General features: G+C 36.3%; 2 protein-coding genes across 2 annotated transcripts; both read right to left on the bottom strand.

The window, feature by feature from the left end:
* Positions 1 to 92: 92 nt before the first annotated feature.
* LOC149005934 (protein argonaute 2-like) lies at positions 93 to 5,961 on the bottom strand. Its single transcript, XM_089169284.1, has 3 exons — positions 5,392 to 5,961; positions 2,874 to 4,071; positions 93 to 2,136 (listed from the first exon to the last, which is right to left on the bottom strand). The coding sequence occupies exons 1-3, from the start codon at positions 5,825 to 5,827 to the stop codon at positions 726 to 728; spliced, it is 3,045 nt and encodes a 1,014-aa protein (XP_089025410.1). The 5' UTR covers positions 5,828 to 5,961; the 3' UTR covers positions 93 to 725.
* A 3,154-nt stretch (positions 5,962 to 9,115) lies between these two features.
* On the bottom strand, positions 9,116 to 11,022 carry LOC149005933 (methionine gamma-lyase-like). The gene is made up of 2 exons (XM_089169167.1): positions 10,228 to 11,022; positions 9,116 to 9,828 (listed from the first exon to the last, which is right to left on the bottom strand). The coding sequence occupies exons 1-2, from the start codon at positions 10,949 to 10,951 to the stop codon at positions 9,254 to 9,256; spliced, it is 1,299 nt and encodes a 432-aa protein (XP_089025293.1). The 5' UTR covers positions 10,952 to 11,022; the 3' UTR covers positions 9,116 to 9,253.
* Between the last annotated feature and the right edge of the window lie 6,201 nt (positions 11,023 to 17,223).

The following is a 17,223-nucleotide window of genomic DNA, read 5'->3' as shown; positions in this document are numbered from 1 at the left end:
GTCATCATTTTTTCAGAACATATACGTGCCGATGTTGCTGTTATCACTTTTTCAGAACATATACATATATGCTCATTAAAGCTACTCCAAAAATGATAAGAATGAAATTTTGCCCTAAATCCATAAGCCTATTATGGATTATGAGATTTTTTCTGCTGTTTCAAATAAAAATAGGTTCCATAATAGATACCAAACACATGAAAATGAAAATTTGTCATAAAATGAGAATAAAAATTGATATGAAAAAGACCATCAGTTCAATTTTGGTACAGTTGGACAGTAAAAAGTCAGATGAGTGAAAAGAAACCATTTAGATACATCAAACACAAGCATCATATCCTTCACATATCATAACTGTTAACTGTTTGATTACAAGCTTATTCTTCAAGCACCAAACTCAAAGGAAACACCACAGCCAGTAACTCAACACTCTTTATTACATTCACAACATAACAAAGTACCAATCCAACACTATTAAACTCTGAAGACTTGGCCTACAAGACCACAACCAGTAACTCAACACTCTTTATTACATTCACAACATAACAGAAGTACCAATCCAACACAATTAAACTTTGAAGACTTGGCCTACAAGACCATTTGAAAGCAAGAAGGAAACATAACAAACAGATCATTTAGATTCACGCACAAACTCCTCAGCTATGCTTGTTCATATAGATAAGGAGGTTGGACCTGACTGCTGGTTTGCATCCATTCATGGACCTTTAGCAGAAGAACATAACATTTTCAAGATTATTGTGCCGTTCAAAGATCTTTGAATCGAACTGCGTTTGCAATTTTGAAGATGGCACACCAGCCTCAGCCTCCCATGCCTCAAAGTACTGCCGCACTTTATATGCCAATCTGTCAGCATAAAATGCAGGTGGAACCAAGGAGACAGGTTTTGTGCACCGAGCATAGGTGTAACATAGATTGTAGGTTATCTGCTGCAAGTCATCTGAACTGAACTTGTGATCATCCCAAAGGCAATAGTAGTGAGTGGGTTTGCTGGTTCCCAAGATCCCATAGTGACTACAAAGGTAGAAGTCGAAATTCCAAGGATGCACAATGTTTGTATCCACAACAGTCCCTGGAAGAACATTACCGTTGCGGGCTCCCTGCTTATCGTCCATGGGAAAGAGACGAGTTAAATGCCGCTTCTGTGCAACCACAAGTGTAATGGTAGGAGAATATCCATCGCATTGAATTGCCCTTCGGATATCCATCAATTCTTCCTCCAAAACCATCTCAAATTGGCTGTCACCCACCCCATCACGGTACACCATGATTTTCTTTGGCTTGACTTTGTTGATCTCAGCATACTTGTTGAGAAGCTCCAGACACATCTCCCCAAAGTCAAGAATTTTTTCAGTTCGATGCTTTTGAAGACGATACCGTCCTATGTACTTGTTTGCACCAGGCCAATTCATTGTGGCAACAACAGCTGCAACAGACGGGCTTGATTTATTCCCTGCACTTGGATGATTGACATCAGCCCCAATGAACATGACATGATCATTGCTTCCAAGACGGGGCAGAGGATCAAACAGCTCAAAATTGCTACCTCCAAGCTTTGTATTGATCTGAAGAGCAAGGTTTGTCATGAAATAGTTTTCGCCCATGTTGCACCGGCTGATCAAACACAGTTGTGTCACAATGCCAATTTGTGTTTCGCAGATCCACTTGAGGGCCCTATAACCAACATTTTTAGCAATCAGTGGACAAACAAGAACCTGCAACCTGCGATTTGCCTTGTCATATACACGACTGAGGAGGTTACGAAGCTTGCCAGTATCAAAAAGCACACTCATATCAACTCGTTCACGGAAGAGAGGAGCCTTCATGACTATCCCAAGTTTACTGCACCCCGTCTTTAATTGTTGTACGAACTTGTCATAGTTCAGAGACCTCCGGTCATACGAAGTAAATTCAAGGACTGCCCACCTCTCAATGTCCTTTCCTTCCAAGACAGTTCTGCCATCAAGGTTCCACTGGCAGTCTTCCTTAGTAAGGGGGAATTTACAAGCCCTACCATTGCTATCACCCAGTTTCAAATCAGGTGCTCTAATCACACGGCCAACTACTTGTGTCATCTCTGTGCTAGCTTCAATACCAAAGTTCCGAACTGTTTCCCCTCTGTTCAAATTAATGGAAGATCAATCGGATGTAGAATAGCATTTAATGTTAAACCAACAATAAATATGCACTAACAAAACAAATTGATAAGATCTCCCCTTTCAGTACTGTAACCGTGTAAACAATTTCAAATTAACAAAATATGGAAATGAGTGGCAAAGAAAGACTGTAATAGTAAAATACTTCAAAATGTTCGAGTGTAAAACAACTAAAAGTTATCGACATGAGAACAAATCAAAAGCACAGTAAAAATTGTAAAAATTGTTATGATAACAGATTTCTCTTCAGCCCCTGATGACACGGTTATAAGAAACATCAGATTGTTAATAAACTAGATTGTACTCACATCATTAATATCAGATAGCCCAACCTATGATTTATTAAGAGAGGCATGACCACGTATTAACGACCCCACCAACAAAATCTACAACATCGGACTGGTATTAAGATATAAAGATCAATCATTTCCATTTGTGTGCTGCTGGGTTTCATGGCAATGCAATTATTAATTGATTGTGATCAAATATGAGGAAACTAAGAATCCACTAAATACCAACCTGCCTATGTCAACTAAGCATAATTAGCCATGGGTAAATTGCAACAAGAAGTAAAACTAACAAACCACAAGCATATCAACAATAAAATATGACTAACACAAGGTTCTAGTAATTTTCCATTTTTCTATTGGGGAAAGGGGGGGGGGGGTTCAATCATAGTTTTAGTTCTAGAATACGTACCCGAGAGGCCCATCTCTTGCTTTAACCATCTCATCTATAAATTTCTTTCTAACCCAAGGCTTTGGCAAGGATATGCTCTTCAACTTTGCTGCTTCATTCTCATCCAGCCGATCCTTTGGATATGTCTGTCCTTCTGTCAGCACACAACATTCCATCGGTACATTACCGCTCTTTCCCAAATCCAAGGCAGGCAGATTTTTGAATTCAATCTCCCTGTTGTATGAAGTTCTAAAATAATCCACGAGTTTAATCTCCTGGGGTGGATTAGTGCCTTCCCTGTCCTCCAGCATGAAAGAGAGATCATTCACCGAGGGACCTGTTAATCCATTGACTTTAAACTTTTGTTTGGTTTCCCTATGATTCACTGCTACCATTGACTCTCTCAGTTCATCCTCAACATAATCCTTCAACCTGTTATCAAGACGATCAGTATGAAACCCACCCACCCGCTGTTGGAGGAAATCTAGGACTGGTACTGGCTTCCGAAAAGGCATAACAGAGTAATCAACACATAGAGTTGGCCCCCAGCAATTGAGTCTCAAGCTTTGCTGAAAGCCTCTGCAAGCTACTACTCCATAACCAAGATCATCATCTGTTTTGTAATCCATGGAGTAGAAGCTCTGACCAATTTGAACACGATGCTTCTTGGGGTTCTCTTTCATCACAAGATCCAACCCATGTAAGATTTCCCGGGGGATAATTGGGTTTGTGCCATTCAAGTAGGGGATCAACTTTTCAAGCTCTAACTCCTTCTCTTGCATCATAGTGAATGTATATGGTTTGACAGCCTTACCCCTTGGCAAATCCATATTAGATTCAACATTGGGTAGTTCTACTGCACTCACGATGATCTTGTCCCCATCGTAAGCAATCTTGGACGCAGGAAATTGAGTCGGATCATTAGAGAATACTTTATCCTTTAGCAAACGAATGTCTGACTTGAAAACTTGCCGACCACCACGCTGGGATTGCATCCCTGGCACAACACCAGGCTCAACACCAATGTTGTATTGCAGCATCTTCATATTGGGATCAAAACTGATGGGAAAATGATTAGCAAGAAGGCGAACTTTTCGAACACAAGATTTTCCACCCTTATCAGGCCGTCTAACAGGAACAATATTCCTTGATTCAGGAGAAGCTGGTGGCGGCTCTGAACATGATATTGTGATAGACCTTAATCCCGAAATTGGTATATCTGTACAGCAAGGATCCCATTAGTAACTGGAATTAGTCAAACTGCTAGAACTAAAAAACTCAACAAAAATTAATGAGAAACCATTCCAAAATAAAATTCCTTATATTCTTCCTGTCCAGTGATTTAAAATTTCGTTCATTCATCAGTAAAAGAATGAAAGAAAGAAAAAGAAATTGGTATATCTGTACAGCAAGGATCCCATTAGTAACTGGAATTAGTCAAACTGCTAGAACTTAAAAAGTTAACAAAAATTAATGAGAAACCAATCGAAAATAAAATTCCTTATATTCTTCCTGTCCAGTGATTTAAAATTTCGTTCACTCAGTAAAAGAATGAAAGCAAGAAAAAGATACAAGAAAACTGTCATAGGACAAAGAAAAAGAGAAGTAGTAAAGAAAATATTTATCCCAAGAAAGGTTCATATAACTCTTGGTTCTGATGAATATCAGTTGATATTCCGTTTCCATCCAATTTCCCCTGTGTCAAAACAGAGAATAGAAGAGGAACTGCACAAAAAATATCTTCAACATGAGCTGACTACACAAAGTAATCATTTCTGGTATGTATATAACATTTGATAATCCATTGACACAATTCCCCTGAATTGGAACAGTTCATTTTACCCAAGAGTTTTCCGTGAAATTCCAAACTGCATCTTGAACAACAGTCTAGAGTGAAGATTTCAATCAAAGTTCATCAAAATATAACCCATAAAGAAAATGACCAAAAATATGGCACAGACATGGAGTCATTGCGCTGCAAAAGTAAGAAGAAGAAAACGTAGTAATAGATGAAATGGAATAATAAATTAACAAAACAATTATATTTCTGTTCTTTTGGGGTCTAATAATATACATACATACATACATACTTTTATATATATATATATATATATATATATATATATATATATATATATATATATATATATATATATATATATATATATATATATATATATATTTCAATAAATAAGAGTAGAGGCATTTATGCACTTTAGGTTTTGACGGATTTTCTATGCACTTCAGCATTCAATGGATGTTGTCTATTAGTTCATCTTTTATTGATGAAATGTTATCTATTACTTCATCACGTCCATCTAACAAGTTTTACAAGTATATAGAGATTTTTATGAGAAAACCTAGTATCACACCACTTAATCCCAAACCCATTTTTTCCATCAAAAAAACAAGAGAGAATAAAAAATACAAAAATAAAATAAAAATCCCCCCTTTTTTTTGATAAACTTATGGCTCTATCAAAAGAACCCAGAAAATAAGAATTTTCGCATGTTCAGTAGGTAGAATTGAAAATGCTTACCAGACCCAGAATCAGGGCTCCTGGCAAAATCTGCCTTCCACGCCGGAGCAGAACCACCACTTCCACTGCAATTCTTAATACCTCTGGCTCCTACAGAACCCACCCAAGCCGAAGTAGGCCTATCCTTGTTCCATGCCGAAACTGGCTTAGTGGGTTCTGCAAGTTGACCCCGGCTTGAAATGGGTATCACTATCACTTCCTTCAAACCACGATCATGACCTGAAACCAGCTTTCTGGGTTCGCCGGATTGACCCTGATTTGGAGTGGGTTCTTGCCTGATTCTCCCACCTTGGCCGGAATTTGGCCGGTTCTCCCTTTGCTGAACAGGATTACTCTGGTAGTTCGAAGGATTCGAAGTGTCATGTTGATCATGGTTTTTCCCTCTCCTTCTCCCTCCAGCTCTTCCTTTGCTTCTTCCATTTCCGTTGTTTTCCATCCTAGCACAGAATCACAGTAATGACTTTTAAGTAAGTTCAAGAACAAAAGAGGAATGCTTATTGCTTGATGAAGCTGAAGAAATGACCATAAAGGAGTTCTTATATGCAGAAAAAAGAAGCATTTTTCTATTGACCCAATTATTGTAGCACGTAAGCAGAGGAGCTTATTTCACCACCAAGTCAAGTCGCTATAGGTGTTGTACATTTGGATGGTTTTTTCATCAGATATTCCTACAGTAGAAGATTCCAATCAGACAATTACAAAGGTGAACAGAAACTTTAATAGAACTTTCCAGAAAACACTGGAATATTGAAGGAGCTACTTGGGCTCCAAGAAAACTTATTCCTGGGATAATTTCTGGGAACCCAGTTGAAAGGGTTAGTTTTCCTGCTTTGTTCCAAAAGGAATTGATTGTGATGATGACATTCTGAAGATCTTTTGACTAAGAAAGGAGAACATCCAATGGGAGAGGAGTTTGAAACTGAAGGCAATTATCTGGATTTGTTCGCACGAAACAAGTCTACATGAAGCAATTATATGGATTGATCAGCCATTCTTGCAGTAGGAGATTCCAATCAGACGATTATAATGGAGTACAACAACTTTAAAAGAACTTTCCAGAATACACTGGAATTTCTGGGTTTGCTTTTGTTTTGGTCCTTTTGGAGACAATGCGAGAGGTGCTTGAAACTGAAAGCAAATTATATGGATTGATCCCCACAAAACAAGTTTACAAGTCTACCAAAAGAAAAGAATAGTACTTGTGAAAACAACAGAAACAAAAGAAGCCAGAGAAAGGAAGTTCATGGGAAATTCTTAGATGGACCTTGGTTGACTACTTGAGAGGTTGGATTTCAGTGATGTGTAGTACTATGCTACAAACGGTCAAAATTAAGATTTCAGTCGAGATTTCAATGTCGACCGTCCTTTTCTCAAAAGTGTAAAAATACAAATTTTAAAAATGGACGGTTGAAATTGAAATTCTAGTCGAGATATCAATCTCGATCGTTCACTACAAGTGTTGCGCATTAATTGCACAACACCCAAGCAATTTCCCTATTTGAATATTGTGTTTATCTAATTTGGATTGGCCCACAAAACAAGTTTACAAGTCTAACAAAGAAAAGAACAAAAGGTCGTTGGAAAAACAAAAGAAACAAACGAAGCTAAGTAGAGGAAGTTGATGGGAAATTCTTAACAGCTTATAAGATGGACCTTGGTTGACTACTTGACCATGGTGTTTGTCTGATTTCCCCCTCCCCCCCTTAGAAGGATCATTTTATTTAACCAAAAGCATAGAAAAATAGGGGGAGAGGAAAAAAATTATACAAATATTGACATTCCAAATGTATGTAGCCACTACCTATACCTTTACATTCCCCAAATGTCGGTCTCACCTATTCCGTGGTCTTTCATTATCATTCATATACAATTCGTTTGCAACACGGAAAGACCACCTCTCCAATCACAAGGAAGACGACTCTCTAGCTGCCGAAGTTGCCAAGAAATCGGCGATTGCATTCACCTCCCAAACACAATAGGCAATTTTTCAATCTATAGATTCCAAGTTAGCATGAAAACTCCTCCAACGTTGAAGGAAGGACCATGGGATTTCCTTTTTAAAAATCAGCAGAACTACAGTTTCAGAGTCACTTTCCACCCATAGTTTCCTTAGACCCATACAACTAGCATACTGTAACTCAACTATGATCGACTCAAACTTTGCTTCCACGTTTGTTTTAATTCCAAAAATCTCCGAAAGAAGAAGACCACCTAGGCGTTGGTTAATTTGATGTCTTCAACTTATAGCAAAGAAAAAAAATCCTATATTTTATGAATTTACAACCCCAATAGTTGATTTTTCTAGGACTGGTATATATTTGTGCTATAACTTTTTTTTTATAATTTTTCCTACCTCATACTTCGTGTTACACTTGGAACTTCTTGGTGCTACCCGAGTAGTAGGACGATATCTTCGGAGTTTCTCAATGCTACCAAAGTAAAAGGTTGACTTGCATTCATAAAAAGAATTAAGAGTGGCCCAACCTGGGGATGGTTGGTAAACGCCTCTTGATGATCAAGTTAATCTAGATACAATAACTTAAGGCTCTAAGAGGGGTTTTCCGAGTGTAAGCCATAGTAAGTAGATAGTTCTTCATACCTCATGAGTCCCATGACTGTGGTTTATACAGAGGTTACCTCTAAGCGGTTATTATATGATTGTGATTTTCATCCACTTAGTAAAGATGACATGAGTTTCCTTTGGAAGCATATTCCCACTTTTGACAGTTTACATGCTCGACTAATGGAGTCGTTACTCCGAGAATCATTCCTTGTATATCACTATGGGCATATAGAGTGGTTACTTCCATAATAGACCCATTTGACTTAGTCTTTCCATGGAGATTCTTTAACCGTTGTCTTCTGCATATGGAGTATTTATTCTTCCGACCTATGTTCTTCATAGTGGAAGTTCTTCACATCTACGTTGACAGGGGGCCTCTTCATATCTTCCCGGATAAGGGTTCTTCATACTTATTCTGACTTAGTCGATGCCTAACCCGAATGTGAGGATTCTCAAACTGGTTCCTGGCCTAGCCCTAGCATAGGGGATTCTCGGATGAGTTCCTTACCACTACATTTCAACCATTGTATCCCTTTGACCAAAAAAATAAAAAACCATTGTATCACAAGAAAATTATAAGAACCGTAAAAAAACTGAAACTAGTAACATATCTCTTCTAATTCTTCTCTTAAAATAAATATATCTCTTCTATGTAAACTCGCTCATACCTGATGGAAAACGCGTCTAGCGTGGATTAATTTGATAAGCCATGGATGACATTAAAATAAGAATACAATAAATTTGTCATATAACAATAAGAAGAAGAGAAGGAAAGCAATCACTAATTATTATTTTAAGTTGCTTAAGTTGGACATCAAATGGTCATCACTGGGGAAAAAGTGGAAACAAAGAGGAAAAAGATATTGATCTCCCTCTCTCTTCCCATGGTTGCCTATGTTGCGGTTTTTTTTATCCAAAATGAGGAAGACTGGATCATGCACTTCATAATTAGAGAAAAATGAACCCTAAAATCACTCCGTAGTTTGAGGAAAATGAAACCCATATAATCATATGACCAGAGATTCAGAACCATGTACCTACCGGCCCAATCTAACATCGAGAAATATTTGAGTTCAACCAAAATCCGATTAGTTCATGTAAATATATGATATGAATGAAGAAAAGATCCATGCATGGATCGAATTCATTAATTTTCAGGCTACCTCCCTTTATAAATCAGTTCATAAGGGATGAAAGACAGTATCCACTTAACAAGAACTTGAAAGTCTACTAAAAATGACAGATATTATACCCATTATACACATAAATCTTACCATATTATTATATATCTGGTTATGCTCAGTTCTTGGATAAACCACTACTGTTGATTGCTGCAAGTGCAGTCTCAAATTGGCTCCATTTCTGCTCAAGAGTCCCTGAGTATCCGATTGACATCCTTATTAACCCCGGCGAGATACCGGCCATCTTCTTCTCCTGGGTGTTCATTTCACTGCTAGTACTACTACCAGAACATGACATAAGGGTCTCATAGTATCCCAAGCTAACAGCCATTAAACCAAAATGGGTACTATTTTGGAGATGGTTCATCAACTGGTTTGCCTTCTCCTCTGTCTCCATGTCCAAACATAGCATTCCACCAAACCCATAACTCTCATTAGCCATGGACTTCATAAGAATGTGATCTGGGTGTTCTTCAAGCCCTGGATAGATGACCTTGAGCCCTAATTTCTTCATTCTTGTAGCAAATACCATTGCTCTCCGGCAATGTTCCATCATCCTTAGACCTAGATGGGGCATTCTCTGGGCAAGCTCAAATGCAACCTTAGCATCCATGGTTGGACCAAGAAGCATTAGTGCCCCTTGTTGAAGGTCCATCATGGAATTCACCAAGCTAGCTGGGCCACAAACTGCACCTGCATCCAATTCCAATCCACAACCATGGTTAGTGAAGGGTAAAATAAGTTGATTGAAAGGACAACTTTTGGACGTTGGATGACTTTTTTGTTGAGAGGTGAGACCTATGTGCTCCCCTCACATTTCTCCACCATACATTAGGATGAGACTCCCTTGGACCCTGGTGGAGTCCCCCTCTTGGATTCCTTTTTCAATTCTCAAAGGTGGTCACACCCTTATTATGTGGTGAAGAAATGTAAGGGGATCACATACCTCTACCTTGAGCTTTCAACCACACAATAAATGTGCCCACTGCTGGGGTCTTGTCAATTCCTCTATTCTCAGAGATAGAGGATCTAGACTCTGTTAATGAATCTATAAGAAGAAGAAATGATGTGTTGATAGAGATTATCAATTACCAGCAATGATATCGGCTAATCCACTGATGTACTTGGTGAGACTATGCACTACTACATCAGCACCCAACCTAGCAGGGGAGAGTACCATGGGAGTGAAGGTGTTATCCACCACAACCTTCACCCCCTTATCGTGTGCTATCCTGCACAATTCGGGCAAGTTAGCAACCATGAGAGTAGGGTTTGACATGGATTCCACATAAAGCACATTAGTCCTTCCTTCTACCATGGCTTCCTTCACCATCTCAACATCTCTTATATCCACGAATGTTGTTGTAATATTACAAACCCTAGGAAGAAAGTGGTTCAACAAAGCATGGGTACCACCATAGAGGCAGCAAGATGCAACCACGTGTCCTCCGTTACTGCATAATTGCATCATGGCCGTTGAAATGGCAGCCATGCCACTTGCAGTGCAGTATGCAGCTTCAGTACCTTCCATGGCTGCAATTTGACGGCTGAGATTCAAGACAGTGGGGTTGAAGTGACGGCTATAAATATAGAAGCCTTGTTCAGGGCCGAGCTCACCAGAGAACATCTTTCGCATGGTCACTGGCTCCTCCACCATGAAGGTGGCTGAGGCTTCAATTGACATGTTGACACCACCGTGCTCACCAAACTCATGGCGTGCATTTGCAAGAGCCATGGTTGGGTCATGGTTTACTATCTTTGGCTTCTTCTGTTCTTCTTGCTTCTTCCCTAGCAAAACAATGTCTTCTGATCCCATTCTTGAGCAAGAGAGATGTGAGATATTCAGAGAGAGAGAAAGAGAGAGATAGAACTGGTTTGCAGAGTAAGTAGAACACTTGCGATGGTAAGGTAAGGGAACAAAAAGGGGGTTTTATAGAGAGACCTTGAAGCTTAATTGTTATTGATGAGCTCGAGCATCTCTTAGTAGTTTTCTTTATTGTTCAGGGTTGATGAAAAACATGTTCAACGAGGAGTATTGAGATTAACAACTCTTCTTAATTATTTTCTTTTTGCAACCTTCTCACACGTAATCTTAAACAATTTGATTACCATAATAACTCAAGTATTTATGTAACGGAATATTGACTTTGCAAGTTTAAGATAGAAGTAAATTATATTTTCTAATCATCTATGTATGTTCATATTAGGAATAAAATTAATTATGACATGCATCCTATTTAATTAGGAGATAATCTGAATCAAATCCCAGTAATCTCGCTACACGTTATTCAACGTTAACTCTTATACAGTTGCAGAAAACACAGAAAAATGAATGGAAAATAGTCTTTTTATTGCCTTCTAATGTGAACACTTGCAGTCTACTTAAGCCGGGAGATGGTGATATTAATATGCCTCACCTAGATTCGACCCACAAGAAATATGAATCTTACAACTCTACTAATCCTGCATTGACTATAATTTATTGTATTATATCTATAATCCTTTATGTTTTGCATTATATACCGACTACGTCCCATTTATTAGAAAAATGGAGTCAAATGATGATTAAACATTTTATTTGATTTTCAAAATTCTCACAATATCGTTGTTTATCTTCAAAGTTATTTTGATTTTTAAGTAAGAAAAAAAAAAAAAAAAAAAAAAAAAAAAAAAAAAAAGAAGAAGAAGAAAAGAAAAGAAAAAAGAGAAAGAAGAACAGGCGAGAATGAGGAGCAAGACCGATTTTAAAGTATATTTTATTTATTTTCTCATTAATAAGAAGATTCCCATAAACATAAATATACTTTCTCTATTTAAGGGTGCAAATTTAATAGTTTGCAAACCCTAGTAGTGAATTTACAAATTTAATAGTTTGCAAATTCTCGCATGTTTGGGAGGCCCACTTGTAGTCCATCTTTCTTGGTGCGCAAGATCTTGATAGACACGCGTAGAAGGTTTTGTGATCTTGATGCTTATGTCCCTGATTCGCCCCAAATGCGTTCTTTGTTTAGTAATTGGGGGATCCAAGTCCACTTTAATGTCAAAATGCTGAAAGCTTTGAGATGGGAACCTCCTAATGTGGGGTGGATTTCCATTAATTGTGATGGCTCCATTCGTAATGGACTTGGTGGCATGGGTGTTTTGGGACGTAACTATAAAGGGAAAGTCATCTTTGCTTCGGCTGGCGCCTTCCCAGAAAATCGCATCCTCTTGATGGAGTTATCGGCTATTCGACTGGGCTTGCAGCATGCTATCGACATGGGTATTTAGTGTGTTCAAATCAAATCTGATTCCAGAGAAGCCATCTTGATGATTTGTAGAACTCATCGTTCCCCTTGGTTCGCTGCGGAACTCATTCATGAGATAACTTCCTTGCAGCGATAGTTCACGGAGTGTGTGTTCATGTATCATGTCCGGGAGTTAAACTATGGTGCGGATTTTTTGGCTAGCCTCCTTCTTGAGGCGTCGTTGTTGATCCGGGGAATACCTTCTGCCCTCACGGATATTGTTCGTGATGATGCAGAGAGAAAGATTATTCCAAAAATTTTTGTTCATTATTTTATATTTTATCGAATGTAATTTTTGTACATTATTTTTCTAATATTATCAGCTACCTAATCCAAAAAAAAAAAAAAAAAAAAAAAAGAATTTACAAGTTGCTCTATTTTCATTTTTTCAGTCTTTGTTCTATATTTTACTCCAAAAATGATTTGATGTAATATGTGATAAGCAGGTACAAAAAAATTGAAACATATTAAAAGTCAAAATCATTCATATAACTATTAATGCATTTTCTTTTATTACGATGTTACCCTTTTCAGGAGCTTAATTCACTACCAAGTCAAGTAACTACAGGTGTCGTAGGTTTGCATGGTTCTATGATCAGATATTCTTACAATAGAAGATTCTTGTCAGACGATTATAGAGGTGAACAGCAACTTTAGTAGAACTTTTTAGAATACATTGGAATATTGAAGGAGCTGCTTGGGCTCTTAGAGAAATTTTGATGGGATAATTTCTGGGAAAAGATGAAAGGGTTGGTTTACCTGCTTTGTTTCAAATGGTGTTGATTGTGATGGTGAGATTCTGAAAATCTTTTGACTAAGAAATGACTCCAATGCAAGAGGAGTTTGAAACTGTAAGCAAATTATATGGATTGTTCCCCACTAAAAAAGTTTACTGAGTCTATCAAAAGTAAAAAAAAGTCTTTGTGAAAATAAAAACAAAAGAAGCTAAGCAAAGGAAGTTCATGGAAAATCTCAATAGCTTATAAGATAGAGTTTGGTTGACTACTTTACTATGGTGTTTATCAGATTTTTGTTTTTTTGTTAAAAGGGTGGTCATTTTATTTAACAAAAAATATAGAAAAATGGGGGGAGAGGAGAAAAAACTATAAAGATAACATTTACCACAGAGGTATATAGTCATTGCCTACACCTTTACATTCCCCAAATATCAGTTGCAACTATACTGTGATCTTCCATCACCATCCATCTACTATTCGTTTGCAACGCGGTAAGGCCATCTCTCCAACTGTAGGGAAGACGACTGTCTAGCTGCCAAAGTTGCCAAGAAATCAGCAGTTGCATTCACCTCTCGAACTCAGTGGGTAATTTTCCAGTCTGTAGACTCCAAGTAAGCATGCAAACTCCTCCAATGTTGAAGGAATGACCATGGGATTTCCTACTTAAGAATCAGCCCAACTATAGTTTTAGAGTCACTTTCCACACATAGCTTCCTCAGATCCATACGACCAATATACTGTAACTCAGCTATGATCGCCTCAAACTCCGCTTCAACATTCATTTTAATTCTCAAAAATCTCCAAAAGAAGAAGATCATTTGGATGTTTGTTCATTTGATGCTTCCAACTTATGGCAAAGAAACAATCCTATGCTTTCTTAATTTATAAATTAAACCCCAATAGTTGATGTTTCTAGCTGTAGACATTTATATTTGTGGTATAAATTTTTAATATTTATCTTTAAGAAATATTTTAGTCTATTTTTTATTTTGTGAAATATATGACAAAGACACATTGTTTAATCTTGTAATCAAGGTTTGAAATTTTATCTTAAATAAAAAGATTAGAATATAGGTTACCAAATCCAAAATATCAGAATGAGAGAGAAAAGACTTCATAAATTTTGCAAATTAATCTCTCATACAGAAATTTTCAAAACCTAAGAAAAAAAAGTACAAATTTTCCAACCCCTTGTCCCTTAAAAGAAAAGAAAAAGGAAGAAATTTAGATATTATAATTCTTTTAGTAACAAGAAAAAGAAGGAAAATTAGATATAATAGTTTTTTCAGAAGCAAGATGGTTATTTTTCCCCTACAATGTTATTTTACGAAGTCTTAGGAACTATGAACTCAAACTAATTATGATTATCGTAATAACAAATAATTTACTTGAGATTTATAAAGTGCTTGTTGATGAGGTTTTATGTAATGTATATTTCTAGTATACTCCAAACTACTGGATCATTTTTATAAACACACTATAATATACTTGAGAGATGGACAAAAAGCAACAGGAGAGGTCATACGATATAAGATCAAAATCTAAAAAAAATCCGTATGCTTTGTAAAATAACTTGCAACTTTGATTATTGGAGTATTAATTTACTATATATGGTAAAAACAACTTGAGTCTTATGAGAGCATGGCAACTCCAATGCGAGACTCATACAAAATTTGGATCATGTTCTTGTACAAGAACATGAAAGACAATTTATCATTAAACTAAAAACTAGTGAATTCTATATACTTGAGTTTAAACTATATTTTTATAGAGAGACATTGAAGTTTAATATTGTTATTGGTAGCTCATACATCTCTATTAGTTTTATTTATTATTCATGGTTGATGAAAAACATGTTCAACGAGGAGTATTGAGATTAGCAGCTCTTCTTAATTATTTTCTTTTGTGCAACCTTCTTACATGTAATCAATCTGAAAATTTTTGATTACCATATTAACTCAACTATTTATGTAAGAGATAGAATAGTGACTTTCCTAGTTTGGGATGTAAACTCTATTCTGTAAACAACTGTGAAATGTTTCAAATTTGATGAGTAGAGAATCTGAATCAAATCCTGGTAATCTCTCGTATACAGTTGCAGAAAACACAGAAATAGTATTTCCAATCTTTTGTTCATGATAGAATACAAGATGCAAATAACCTGGAATAGAGATACATATTCATGACTTTTCCCTATGGCTATCTAGATATTTATTGTTTGGAAATAGAAGATGATGCAAAGGCAGCTCATGTAAAAAGACTTAAGACACCTTCAAACTATTTTATCTAATGTTGCCTTCAACATGATAACCACAATTACTCACATAAACGTTGACATATCACATATATACATATAAAATAACATATTTTAAGTGTTCTTTGATGACTACGTGCATAAATCACCATGTTGACTACATGCATGATGTTGACACATTTTTTCTTAATTTTTTTTCGGCACAAGAAACATGTTTATTCTACTAGTAAAGCGATTTTCTTAGTAAAAATTTGACACATGATCTGTAGTCTTAATCTTTTTAAACAAATTATATATACACTTCCTAAATTTCAAATTATGTTTACATCCCTAAAATTTATTGTATTATGTCTATTTCCTTTATGTTTCGAATTATACATCAACCACATCCATACTGTCAGAAAAATGGAGTTAAGTGATGGTTGAAAGTCTATTCTATTTTCAAAATTCTCATACTGCCCTCTTTTACATTCAAAGCCATTTTGATTTTCAAGAGAAAAAATAAAAAGAGAAGAGGGTGAAGAGAAAAACCAATTTAGAAATATATTTCATTTTTTTCCTTCTCATTTATAAAAAGATTTTGTAAAAAAGTAAATGTCTTTTTCTTTTCATAAATAGAGAGATAAAATTAATGGAATTGAAGATCTTAGATGAGTTCACACAATGTTGAAGAGAGGGAAAATTAATGGAATTGAAGACCAGATTGAAAGATGGAGATAAAGAATGCAAATAGAGAAAGAGAGAGATCTCAGAGATAAACATGAAGTTGAAGAGAGAGAGAGAGAGAGAGCCATTCCTAAGTCTCAGAAGAAAGATGAGAGAAAGTATAAACTTGCTATTTTAATGGGATGATGGATTGTTCAATTAAGTTTATAGAATATTTAAAAATAATTAGTTTTCATTTTTTTTATTCTAGTAAAAAAAAATAGTCAATGGTGGTTTAACACGATTAAGCTTATTTATGTTAGTCTAGCTTAAAAAAAGGATCGTGTCTTTCAAAATGAGACTTGGCAGCCATCGACTCATGTGGATTAAACTTAATCCAATCCATGTAGGTAGAAGATCCAGACTTGCAAAGATGTAATAATATGCCAAACCCTATGAATGTACATGTATGTTGTTCTATTTTCTTTTTTTGGGTCTTTGTTTTATATTTACTTCAAAAATGATTTGATGTAATATTTAATAAGCAAGTACGAAATTCAATATATATTAAAAGTTAAAATCAATTCATATAATGTTTGCTTTATATTCACTACTTGAAGAAGCTGTATTAAATATTCTTTGGGAATATAACAAGAAACTATTAGATAAAGGTCTCACTTAAACAGCCTTCGGCAACTTTAAATAAACAGATGGATTTATATACAAAATCTTACGACATCAGTATATATCTTTTAATGCTTAGTTCTTGGATAAACTACTAGTGTTGATTGCTGCAAGTGCTGTCTCGAATTGGTTCCATTTCTGTTCAAGAGTTCCAGTATATCCAATCGATATCCTTATTAACTTTGGTGAGATACCGGCCATCTTTTTCTCCTGGGCGTGCATTTCACTACCAGAGCATGACATAAGGTCTTATAGTAACCCAAGCTAACAGCCATTAAACAAAAAAGGATACTATTTTGTAGATGGTTCATCAACTGGTTTGCCTTCTCTGTCTTCGTGTCCAAACATAAAATTCCACCAAACCCATAATTCTCTTCTCAATAGCCATGGACTTCATAAGAATGTGATATGGGTGTTCTTCAAGCTCATGATTCATGATAGATAACCTTGAGTCCCTACTTCTTCATCCTTGTAGCAAACA

The sequence above is a fragment of the Hakea prostrata genome, chromosome 9, assembly GCF_041222555.1.
Source record: "Hakea prostrata isolate BN-2017 chromosome 9, UWA_Hpros_2, whole genome shotgun sequence".
NCBI classification, from domain to species: domain Eukaryota; kingdom Viridiplantae; phylum Streptophyta; class Magnoliopsida; order Proteales; family Proteaceae; genus Hakea; species Hakea prostrata.
The sequence above is the reverse complement of the archived record's forward strand: the minus strand, read 5'-3'. Positions and strand labels throughout refer to the sequence as shown.